Source organism: Amia ocellicauda, chromosome 5, assembly GCF_036373705.1.
Source record: "Amia ocellicauda isolate fAmiCal2 chromosome 5, fAmiCal2.hap1, whole genome shotgun sequence".
Classification (NCBI taxonomy): Eukaryota; Metazoa; Chordata; class Actinopteri; order Amiiformes; family Amiidae; genus Amia; species Amia ocellicauda.
The window spans coordinates 27,823,223-27,835,808 of record NC_089854.1 but is presented as its reverse complement, the minus strand read 5'-3'; the positions used below and the strand labels follow the sequence as shown (position 1 = coordinate 27,835,808).

The following is a 12,586-nucleotide window of genomic DNA, read 5'->3' as shown; positions in this document are numbered from 1 at the left end:
ATTTTTTGGGGGTTTGTAAATATTTTTTATTGAGAAACAAACAAGAAATAAGACAAAAGAGAGCCACCTGTAGAGCCACCTTTTGCAGCAATTACAGCTGCATATCTCTTGGGATATGTCTCTATAAACTTGGCAACTTGAGTGTTGCTTTAGCAGTATGCTTAGGGTCATTGTCCTGCTGGAAGGTGAACCTCCGTCCCAGTCTCAAATCTCAGGAATCAGGTTTCCCTCAAGAATTTATCTGTATTTAGCACCATCCATCATTCCTTCAATTCTGACCGGTTTCCCAGTCCCTGCCGATGAAAAACACCCCCACAGCATGATGCTGCCACTACCATGCTTCACTGTGGATGCTGTTCTCTGGGTGATGAGAGGTGTTGGGTTTGCGCCAGACATAGAGTTTTCCTTGATGGCCAAAAAGCTCAATTTTAGTCTCATCTGACCAGAGTACCTTCTTCCATATGCTTGGGGAGTCTTTGGCAAACAGCAAGCATATTTGCAATTTTTTTTCCCTTAAGCAATGGCTTTTTTCTGGCCACTCTTCCATAAAGCCCAGCTCTGTGGAGTGTACGGCTTAAAGTGGTCCTATGGACAGATACTCCAATCTCCAATGTGGAGCTTTGCAGCTCCTTCAGGGTTATCTTTGGTCTCTTTGTTGCCTCTCTGATTAATGCCCTTCTTGCCTGGCCCATGAGTTTTGTTGGGCGGCCCTCTCTTGGCAGGTTTGTTGTGGTGCCATATTCTTTCCATTTTTAATAATGGATTTAATGGTGCTCTGTGGGATGTTCAAAGTCTCGTATATTTTTTTATAACCCAAACCTGATCTGTACTTCTCCACATCTTTGTCCCTGACCTGTTTGCAGAGCTCCTTGGTCTTCATGGTGCCACTTTCTTGGTGGTGCCACTTGCTTGGTGGTGCCACTTGCTCAGTGGTGTTGCAGACTCTGGGACATTTCAGAACAGGTGTATATATACTGAGATCATGTGACAGATCATGTGCACCTGATTGCACACAGGTGGACTTTATTTAACTAATTATGTGACTTCTGAAGGTAATTGGTTCCACCGGATCTTATTTAGAGGCTTCATAGCAAAGGGGATCAATACATATGCACACACCAATTTTATAATTTTTTAAAACAAGTTATTTTTTTTCATTTCACTTCACCAATTTGGACTATTTTGTGTATTTCCATTGCATGAAATCCAAATAAAAATCAATTTAAATTACAGGTTGTAATGCAACAAAATAGGAAAAGTTTGTAATATCCAGGTTATTGATTGTGCTTTTTGTGTGATGTATTATTAGTATTTATTTATTTATTTATTTATTAGCAGACACCCTTATTTGTGTAGTATTTCTTTCCTTTTCTGGCTTTCAATAGGGTTAGAGAGGGGTTGGACCCTAATCTCACCCATAGCACTATAAATATGGGGCTCAAACGCTACTTCCAACACCATTCGTTATTTCACATCTGCCCATCCCCCCCACACCCCGCCTTTGCAGCAGACTCCCTGGCTATTCCACACTGTGTGTGAAGGCATGTCCTCCACATGCCCAGGCAATCGTTCCCTCAGGCAAGCAAGTTCAAGCCAAATCTGAACACATTACACTCCATCCATCAAAGTCATTATTAGGGTTTGGCAAAAGCTCTTGAAATGTTAATAGAATAAAATATTCTTGCGTCTCCTTACATATAAGTATAAGTCAAATAAGTATGAGATATTTTGGTACAACTGCTAAAGATGTTATAAAACAGCTGGTGTCTGTGTAAAAGTTCAGAAAGTCTAAAAGTACGAAGTAAACAACATGTTCTGACCCAGACTGGAGCCTAAGTGTATTGTTTACCAGTTTGAGGACATGCTGAAAGCTCGGGGACATCATATGGCATGCAGATGTTATTGTGCATACTACTGACTGATGTTTTGAGGCACTCTTTTTTGTTTGTGTCAGGTAAAAGTGTTTGGATTAATGTAATTTAAGCACATGCAATTGTGTAATAGGAAATATATAAGAAAGTTGGTTGGTCCTAATCCTGTAAGCTGTACACGAGTGACCAGCTGCCACAATGTGATAGTGCTGGCACCAGGCATTGTTTACAGTCCCAAAGATGACCTTCTCTGTGGTAAATATGAATGACCATGGTCTAGCGCATTTTCTGTACTTGGTGCGTATGATTGTAGAATTCCTGTCTGCCTGACAGTTCTAATGCTGGTACCAATCATACTGAGCAATATATGTGTTGTTTGGAATGGGAACATGTGCTATGATTTTTGATTTGTTGAAACCATATAAAAGGGTGGAAGTTTTAAGAAAACTATCCAATCGAAGAAACTAAAATAGTGCAGAGTGCAAATGTTTCATATTGGCTCTTGTTAACAGAGATTTTCCAGATATATTCAGCACTAGGGCATGACAACTAATCACCCAACCATGATAGTATTTCTTGTTTGGTTTCCTCAAAATATGTTTCTGCAGTATAGCATTTACACAGCAAATGTGGAATCGTGGAACCTGTTTTGAGGGCCACAGGACGTGACCTAAGGTAAGATCTACATAGTACTCCTTATAATTATTTCAAAACTAGTATCCATCACTAAAGGGACAAATGTGATATTGAGTCCTGTACAGTATGGAAAAGACACCAGGGGACACTTAGAAATTACAGCAACCCCTTTCAAACACAGAGCATTGCACAGAATTGTCGATAATCCAACTAATGTAGACTAGAGTATTCATTAGAGCAGCTCACTGTTATGCAAGTTGTTTTCAATAGCTTGCCTACAGTTGATCTTAATCCTGTATAATCAATTTGCAAACCTTAAATGAGTCTATGAGGAGAAAATAAGTGTGAGTATCAAGACCATGAAATTGAAACAACCGCAAATTTAGCAAAACAATTTTACCCCCTTGAAATGAAACATAAGTTCAAACTGTAACCAAACATGGAGGCAATTTAAAATTTAAGTCTAAAACAAAATCTCCAAAAGACAGACACGAGGGGAAGGCTCTTTTCTTACCTACCCAATCCTACAGAGTCCCTTTGTTCACCCAAACTGGAGAAAACCCTCAAAGAGTACAAGTATATATTATTTTATAAGTTTTCATTCTGATATATGGCTTGTGAAAACTTGTGACTTTTCTCTGTGTGTTTTGACAGCTAGTTTACTTGCTGTGAAATAGTTTGCATTTGTGTTTTATCTTTTAAGGAACTGATTAGTGTTGTATACCTTACAGAGAGCAGCTGTCTCATGAAAGCATATAAGTTAATAATTTACAGAAAATAAAAGCTGTATTAATGTACTTTGGAAAGTGCTTGATACACAGCCTATTATTAAACAGTGAAAAAGCCTATTCATTGTCCTCTCGAACCAAGATACATTTCTAGGCCCTCGACATTTTGTACCACAAAATGTATGTTATCTGTCCCTAGGGTCTAGGGACAGATAATAGACATTTTGTGGTACAAAGATCTATTCCATTTGAAGATCATTGAGTTTTTTTGGTGGTGTTTTGTTCTCAGATTAATTGGCTTGATTATTAAATGTGGTATTTTATTTTTTCCCGCATGTCATATATAGGTCGGGTTAAAAAATGTAATCCAGTATGCTAAACAAATACTGTGACAAAAGCAGATTCATGAATAATGCAAAAATCACTACATAATTTAAACAGCAGTACAATTGGAATATAAGTCTGTTGCATCACTGGCAACCCTAGAGAAGTACTTTTTAAATTAATCAGTACAGCACACAGCAATGTTTACAATCAAATATTGTTCAGTAGGTTTGTGCTGCAGAGACGGTAGTAGGACAATACATTTTTTATGTTTTGTGATCAGTCGCACCAGTGCATTGCAAATGGAATTATAGCTGTCCGTTGGAGTACATGTTGCTTTCTTTTCTTTTTAAGATTATAAAGGATTTGTCTGTGCTTTGCAAACCAGGAGCCCTATATGAATATTACATGTTGATACATAAGAAAAGAAAATGAAATGGAGTACCCAGAACAATAAAGATTACAGGTCTGCTCGCTAATTGCGCATGTGGGGATTTACTTGGCTGTGTGTTCCAGCTTTGGGTCTGTCGACTGTAATCTTCTATTTATATACAAGGGCTTGTCAGGGATTGAACAGAAGCTTAGGGCTTAGATGTGTATTCATCATAAGCTTGCACCAAAAGAAGTCAAGTTCTCTTTAAAATAAGAGATTTCGAAAAGAAGTAATATGATATTTTATGCATATCATCTCTAACTATCGCAGGTATGATGCTATTGTACTGCAGTGATGCAATGGATGAAAAGTGGCTGGGTTCAGTAAGATGCTTACAGTACAGGACATACAGGATGCTAGATGCTGGTAAGAGCTGTGCATTAATCTACTGTAGATTGCTGCGTACCCCCTTGTGCATTTCAGTTTAGCTTGGCCATAGCAGTTGACACAACAAATGGGGGATAGTGTTAAAAGCTTGGTTTTCACAATGAAAACACCTTCTGTTGAGATCATTAGCATATGTCAGAGGGGTCTCCAAAGATTTTAAATCCCAGTAACATACTCCCTGGTGTTTTAGAAGCACATGAGGTGTAAGATTAAAACTAAAATGTTAAATGTAATGCAGCCTGCTGGGGAAACAATTCAATTGTGTTTGTGTCTTTATCTAGGTTTGTGCAAAGAGCAATGTTGTTTGCATTATTTTTGTGTGTGTGTGCAATTATAAAAACGTAATGATCTAAAATGTTTTGCTTTGCAGACAACAGCAGAAAAATACAGCCACAGAAATGTACTTTTTGCATGCAGAATGCATAAAAAAAGCACAAAACTTTATTTAAACAGTCTGGCCACCATTTTACTCTATAGTCAGCTGTTAGAGAACTCATATTATACCTAATAACAGATTTGTTTATGGAAAGTTAAGAAACCTCACGTTTTAGTCCTTATAGATTTGGCTAGATACAGGCACTGTGTGTTGTGAGACATAAAATCTGTATTTTATGGCAGTTCACAGGACTGCAATAAAAAGGCAAAAGAGCATCTCAGGTGGTATAATTTTGTCTTTCCTTCTAAAATATACAGCATTCACCACTGATGAAGGATATTATTCATACAACAGATAAAACTGAGTTTGGAGTATCTGCTCTCTGTGTAAAGGAGTATTGCATGTAATAAGTGTAATGTAGGGCTATTTGCATACAATTGCAATAAGTAAAGCTGTGGTTCAAAATGAGTGGTTTTGAATATTTCTGGACAGTAGTAAAGGGGAGCACTCTGTTTTATACATGAATGTGTTTACTTCTCCCTGACATGCAGCCTTTTGTAAAGCTTTCAATTAATGTTTGACTATTAGCTATTTATTTACATGCCCTCAGACATTGGTGCTCCTCAGATCTATACTGCCTCTGATTTATCAGCTTGACTTCTCGCTGTGCTTTTACATTTGCCCACTATGTGCTCCTAGGCTCCACTGTCTGAAAATAGAATTCATCTCCCAATTTAATTAGAAGACTGTGTGCTTCATGCAAAATGTGTGAACACAAACACATCCAATTAATTGTGACAGGGGCATTCCTGCGTCTCAAACTGGGTTCATGAAATTGCTGATGGGACTTATTTGAGTTCAATTCCCTGTTCCTCTGAATAAAGATCTCAGTCAGATCTACCAAGTGATGATTTGCTGACAGTACACTGGGGTGTGAAAGAACAAAATACAGAAGATATTTATTTTAATTACTTTGATAATTTGTTGGTGATTGTCAGCAATCTTTGCTGTTTTGCAAAGTTGGTACAAATATATTAATTTCCAAGCTTTATTAGGAGGAGCTGAAAACAATATTAGAAAATCTGAGTTACCATCAAAATCCTACATCAATTATTATTATAGGGGTAATTAGTGTGATTTATAGTTTATTGTTATCTGAGACTTGGAGCTTCAACATAATGAATGTGCTCTTATTTCAGGTAATTGGGTGTGTATTAGTGTGTTTGTGCTTAGCCAGTTACAAAGTAGTACAGCTTTTCTGTGGGGTAAAAACAAGACAAGAGAAAATGTTTTTTTCTTTTCTTCCTGTGACTGAAATAACACCATTTTGGTTTTAATTATAACAGCACATGTGAACATGAAAATCTACTGTTATACATATATATATATATATATATATATATATATATATATATATATATATATACACTCACCTAAAGGATTATTAGGAACACCTGTTCAATTTCTCATTAATGCAATTATCTAACCAACCAATCACATGGCAGTTGCTTCAATGCATTTAGGGGTGTGGTCCTGGTCAAGACAATCTCCTGAACTCCAAACTGAATGTCTGAATGGGAAAGAAAGGTGATTTAAGCAATTTTGAGCGTGGCATGGTTGTTGGTGCCAGACGGGCCGGTCTGAGTATTTCACAATCTGCTCAGTTACTGGGATTTTCACGCACAACCATTTCTAGGGTTTACAAAGAATGGTGTGAAAAGGGAAAAACATCCAGTATGCGGCAGTCCTGTGGGCGAAAATGCCTTGTTGATGCTAGAGGTCAGAGGAGAATGGGCCGACTGATTCAATCTGATAGAAGAGCAACTTTGACTGAAATAACCACTCGTTACAACCGAGGTATGCAGCAAAGCATTTGTGAAGCCACAACACGTACAACCTTGAGGGGGATGGGCTACAACAGGAGAAGACCCCACCGGGTACCACTCATCTCCACTACAAATAGGAAAAAGAGGCTACAATTTGCACAAGCTCACCAAAATTGGACAGTTGAAGACTGGAAAAATGTTGCCTGGTCTGATGAGTCTCGATTTCTCTTGAGACATTCAGATGGTAGAGTCAGAATTTGGCGTAAACAGAATGAGAACATGGATCCATCATGCCTTGTTACCACTGTGCAGGCTGGTGGTGGTGGTGTAATGGTGTGGGGGATGTTTTCTTGGCACACTTTAGGCCCCTTAGTGCCAATTGGGCATCGTTTAAATGCCACGGCCTACCTGAGCATTGTTTCTGACCATGTCCATCCCTTTATGACCACCATGTACCCATCCTCTGATGGCTACTTCCAGCAGGATAATGCACCATGTCACAAAGGTCGAATCATTTCAAATTGGTTTCTTGAACATGACAATGAGTTCACTGTACTAAACTGGCCCCCACAGTCACCAGATCTCAACCCAATAGAGCATCTTTGGGATGTGGTGGAATGGGAGCTTCGTGCCCTGGATGTGCATCCCACAAATCTCCATCAACTGCAAGATGCTATCCTATCAATATGGGCCAACATTTCTAAAGAATGCTTTCAGCACCTTGTTGAATCAATGCCACGTAGAATTAAGGCAGTTCTGAAGGAGAAAGGGGGTCAAACACAGTATTAGTATGGTGTTCCTAATAATCCTTTAGGTGAGTGTATATATATATATATATATATATACACCGATCAGCCATAACAATATGACCACCTGCCTAATATTGTGTAGGTCCCAAAACAGTCCTGACCCGTCGAGGCATGGACTCCACTAGACCTCTGAAGGTGTGCTGTGGTATCTGGCACCAAGACGTTAGCAGCAGATCCTTTAAGTCCTGTAAGTTGTGAGGTGGGGCCTCCATGGATCGGACTTGTTAATCCAGCACATCCCACAGATGCTCGATTGAGATCTGGGGAATTTGGAGGCCAAGTCAACACCTTCATCAGACCAGGCCACCTTCCTCCATTGCTCCGTGGTCCAGTTCTGATGATCACGTGCCCATTGATTTGCATGTTAATGAGGGAAATAAGTATTTGACCCCTTCGACTTAGTACTTGGTGGCAAAACCCTTGTTGGCAATCACAGAGGTCAGACGTTTCTTGTAGTTGGCCACCAGGTTTGCACACATCTCAGGAGGGATTTTGTCCCACTCCTCTTTGCAGATCCTCTCCAAGTCATTAAGGTTTCGAGGCTGACGTTTGGCAACTCGAACCTTCAGCTCCCTCCACAGATTTTCTATGGGATTAAGGTCTGGAGACTGGCTAGGCCACTCCAGGACCTTAATGTGCTTCTTCTTGTGCCACTCCTTTGTTGCTTTGGCTGTGGGTTTGGGTCATTGTCATGCTGGAATACCCATCCACGATGCCCTGGCTGAGGGAAGGAGGTTCTCACCCAAGATTTGACGGTACATGGCCCCGTCCATCGTCCCTTTGATGCGGTGCAGTTGTCTTGTCCCCTTAGCAGAAAAACACCCCCAAAGCATAATGTTTCCACCTCCATGTTTGACGGTGGGGATGGTGTTCTTGGGGTCATTCCTCCTCCTCCAAACACGGCGAGTTGAGTTGATGCCAAAGAGCTCGATTTTGGTCTCATCTGACCACAACACTTTCACCCAGTTCTCCTCTGAATCATTCAGATGTTCATTGGCAAACTTCAGACGGGCCTGTACATGTGCTTTCTTGAGCAGGGGGACCTTGCGGGCGCTGCAGGGTTTCAGTCCTTCACGGTGTAGTGTGTTACCAATTGTTTTCTTGGTGACTATGGTCCCAGCTGCCTTGAGATCATTAACAAGATCCTCCCGTGTAGTTCTGGGCTGATTCCTCACCGTTCTCATGATCATTGAAACTCTACAAGGTGAGATCTTGCATGGAGCCCCAGACCGAGGGAGACTGACAGTTATTTTGTGTTTCTTCCATTTGTGAATAATCGCACCAACTGTTGTCACCTTCTCACCAAGCTGCTTGGCGATGGTCTTGTAGCCCATTCCAGCCTTGTGTAGGTCTACAATCTTGTCCCTGACATCCTTGGACAGCTCTTTGGTCTTGGCCATGGTGGAGAGTTTGGAATCTGATTGATTGATTGCTTCTGTGGACAGGTGTCTTTTATACAGGTAACGAGCTGAGATTAGGAGCACTCCCTTTAAGAGAGTGCTCCTAATCTCAGCTCATTACCTGTATAAAAGACACCTGGGAGCCAGAAATCTTGCTGATTGATAGGGGATCAAATACTTATTTCCCTCAGTAACATGCAAATCAATTTATAACTTTTTTGAAATGCGTTTTTCTGGATTTTTTTGTTGTTATTCTGTCTCTCACTGTTAAAATACACCTACCATTAAAATTAGACTGATCATTTCTTTGTCAGTGGGCAAACGTACAAAATCAGCAGGGGATCAAATACTTTTTTCCCTCACTGTATATATATATATATATATATATATATACACACACACACATATATACATATATAAATATATATACACAAACACACACCTATAGGTCACTAAGTGCTTATAGTAACTGTGAATGACACAATGAAGCATGGAAAGATGTATGCTTTAAATAACAAGAAGAGTTAGAAAAATAAATTAATGGATCAGAGAAAAAAACGAAAATATGTGACATCACTGAAAGAGTGAAAATGGGTCGGACACATTGCAAGAACAGATGAAAGATGGACAAAAGAGGCTATCGAATGGATTCCAAGAGATGTAAAAAGACCTAGAAGATCATCACATAAGAGATGGGAAGATGAAATGATAAACTTTGTTGCTGGTGTGACATGGAAAAGAGATGCTGTATATCAAAACAAGAGGAAACATCATGGAGAGGCCTTTATCCAGCAGTGGATCAATATACATGTATCATCATCATCATCAGCCTATATTGATCCACTGCTGGATGAAGGCCTCCCCATGATGTTTCCTTTGCTTCTTGCCCTTGAGTTGCAAGTTGCTTCTGATCTGTCATGTTTGTCATGGAAAAAAGCTTCATTAGCCTAACGCTGATGGAAATAAACTTTCTTTCCTTTCTATCCTTAGATGAAGTGTGAACACTGCTTCCGACACTAAATCCTTTCCGTAGGCCGAGGTAGTCTGTGTAGGTGTTAGAATTTGACCCACTTCTCTGACAGATGAAGTCTTTGTAGTCATGTATTTCTGTCACCCTTTTAAACTGTTACATTAGGAAAGCAATAGGCCTAACCTTTAACTCATCCAAGCTTAGCATGCAGCCTAATTGAGCTGTTGTGTTTGAGGGCAGAGTCCAATATTGCAGTGTATGATATGCTGCTATGGTGTTTGGGACTGATATACAGATAATGAAGTTCACTCTCTAACTATGCGTTGTTTTGCATCTTTCAGCTATTAAAGCTTTTGGATTCATTTTGATGCTTTGCATACTACTGTTTTAAAAATTAATAACAGGCCGTTTTTTTTTAATTTAAATCAATAAGAATAACAGTGCTGAATGGCTTAAGAAGACTGTCCCTACAGGACAAACAGTGTTAATGCTGCACACAAATTAATGTATTACATTGAAAGTATTAACTATATGTAGAATTTACAATATATTTTGGTCTATTTCCAAACACCACAGACATCTGGCAAAGTACAAATTAGAATTCTTTAATTTATTGGATCATTAAATAGTAGAATCAGTATTTCAGTATTTCACTGGTAAGGAAATTAAATAAATATTTGAAGTAAATATGAACTATCAAACACATTTCAATATCGGATTCCATAAAACATACTATTTTACTTTATGTGACTGTAGTACATTTAAAATTGCTGATTGTTGCAGATGTTTTTGTTCTGTTAATTTGACGCTCAGTTTAGATTTGACAATCCTATAAAAGTATATTTTATCTTATGTAAGTTTAGATGTATGGCCAGATTAAATCAAAACTTTAACCCACCTGCTAATAGCAAAGTACAAGCCTGTACATCACAGCGGTTACATTTATGATTAGACGAATGTGGCATCTTACTAAAAATGAAGCCGCAACTGAGTACAGTTCTGTACTTTTCTATTAGCAGGTGGGTCAAAGTTTTGATTTAATCTGGCCCGTAGTCAATAAATAATATTCATAAGTGCAAATTAAATGTAAAACTTAAAATATTCATATGACTACATAGTGATTTTAACAGCAAAAACCATAGAAAGATCTTAAAGAGCTTCACTTTAAACTTGTATCATTTTTTGGTTACATATCCTTCCTAAACCTTCAGCTTTGATCTGGTAAACAACTGAACAGTGACACTGGTTTCTATTCTATGTATTTGGCAACCATGCTGTATCTCTATACGACGTGTGTCCAGACCAAATCCTTTAGAGCCGTAGCACAGGCCTGCAGAATAACCTTGTACATATTTACATAACAATTCACTAAAATACACAGGACACTATTTGACAGTTACTTACCCTTTAAGCCTAGTCTTGTGAAGGTTAAGTGTGAACATTGTACAATGACAACCAAAATAAAAATCGAACAATCTCTCCAATTGTGACTGGAACTACTCCGTGTAGGAAGCGCACGCTCTCCACCGCTAGACCAAAGTACTTCTCTTCTCCCGCAGGTCGGTCGGTGCCTCATACGTCGTCACTATCTTCTCACCCCATCGAGCCGTTGCAGGAGAGCTCTGCATCACTACCAGTCTGATGGGGGACTGGGTGGCCGGGGCGGGCTCAGGGGCATATTCCTTACTGGGATCTTTGCCCCGACAGTCATACAGCACACACGATATCAGAAATACTAGGAGCAAGATAACATAGCTGGCCACCAGGATGATGAGATTCAGCGTTACAGGGTCGATTTCAAGATAAAACTCCATAAAACCCATTGTATCTTCACATCCTGCAGAGACGGTGAAAAATGGAGAAGGAGGGGATGGCCGTCGCTACTGCTGGTAGAGGAGTCAGTGAGCGAGTAAGCAACAGCAGGTCTGTGACCCGCAGATCAGAATGGATATGTTGGCTTTGTGGTAAAAATACTTTAATCCTTACCACTCCTCCAACCTTGAATTTATGTAGCCAATGATTAAAGCAGCTCAGTTTAATAACTTAAGCCACCATTTTAATTTTGCCAACTGCACAGACTAAGTAGGATTTATTCTGCCAAAATCTATGTGGCAGGAAAAAGGGAGTGTTGGTCATATTTTGCCACTCCATCCCCCAATTCACCCCTGGCCAAACCAGATCACTAGTCAGGCAATATGTTCTAGTATTTCTCTACGACCTTTGCACGTAGTGGGATGTTTGAAGCCAAGTGGATGACAAGTCTCTGCAAATGGCGTACAGTTTGTAAAAAAAATTGGGCTTCGAAAAATAAATAGGAATAGCAAAGGACATGGCTTATAAAAAGGTCAGGGGAAAAAGTATATTTTGGTTCATCATATCTGGTTAGGTAGATACTTGGTTGGTTAGTATGTCTCACACATTTACTTTTTTTAATGAAGTCTTGAACAATAATTGGGTTATGCAAGATATTTTTTCTCATGAAGTGATATAAAGCATTTGAATAAACTGCTATGAGTAAACTTGCCTCATGTTGCTATGCTTCTGCTTAATTTCAATTTAATTTGTATAATCATGCAGCTACATAAGCCATTGAGCAGTTAACTAGCTGACAGAATCACCGCTTCAGATGAGCCCATTTAAGATTCACAGGTAATTTTGTAACAACATTCATGGGATTACTGAACAGGCTAAAGCTATCTTTCTGACAGTTTACATACAAGTGGCGTGGTTTGGTGAAATCACACTATTTTTTAAATAATTTACCGTCTCAAAGTTACATTTCCACACAGAAATATTAGAGAGAAAAATGTAATTTATTTTCAGGTA

General features: G+C 39.2%; 1 protein-coding gene across 2 annotated transcripts in view; it reads right to left on the bottom strand.

Annotated features, from left to right (window-relative positions):
- mmd (monocyte to macrophage differentiation-associated) overlaps positions 1 to 11,300 on the bottom strand; it is a 36,312-nt gene extending 25,012 nt beyond the window's left edge. Inside the window, exon 1 of one of the 2 annotated variants that reach the window (XM_066704656.1) lies at positions 11,165 to 11,300. In XM_066704656.1, the coding sequence (XP_066560753.1) occupies positions 11,165 to 11,202 (38 nt within the window). In that variant the 5' untranslated portion in view covers positions 11,203 to 11,300. The remainder of the gene's footprint in view (positions 1 to 11,164) is intronic. The other variant, XM_066704654.1, reaches the window with a different exon arrangement.
- Positions 11,301 to 12,586: the final 1,286 nt, after the last annotated feature.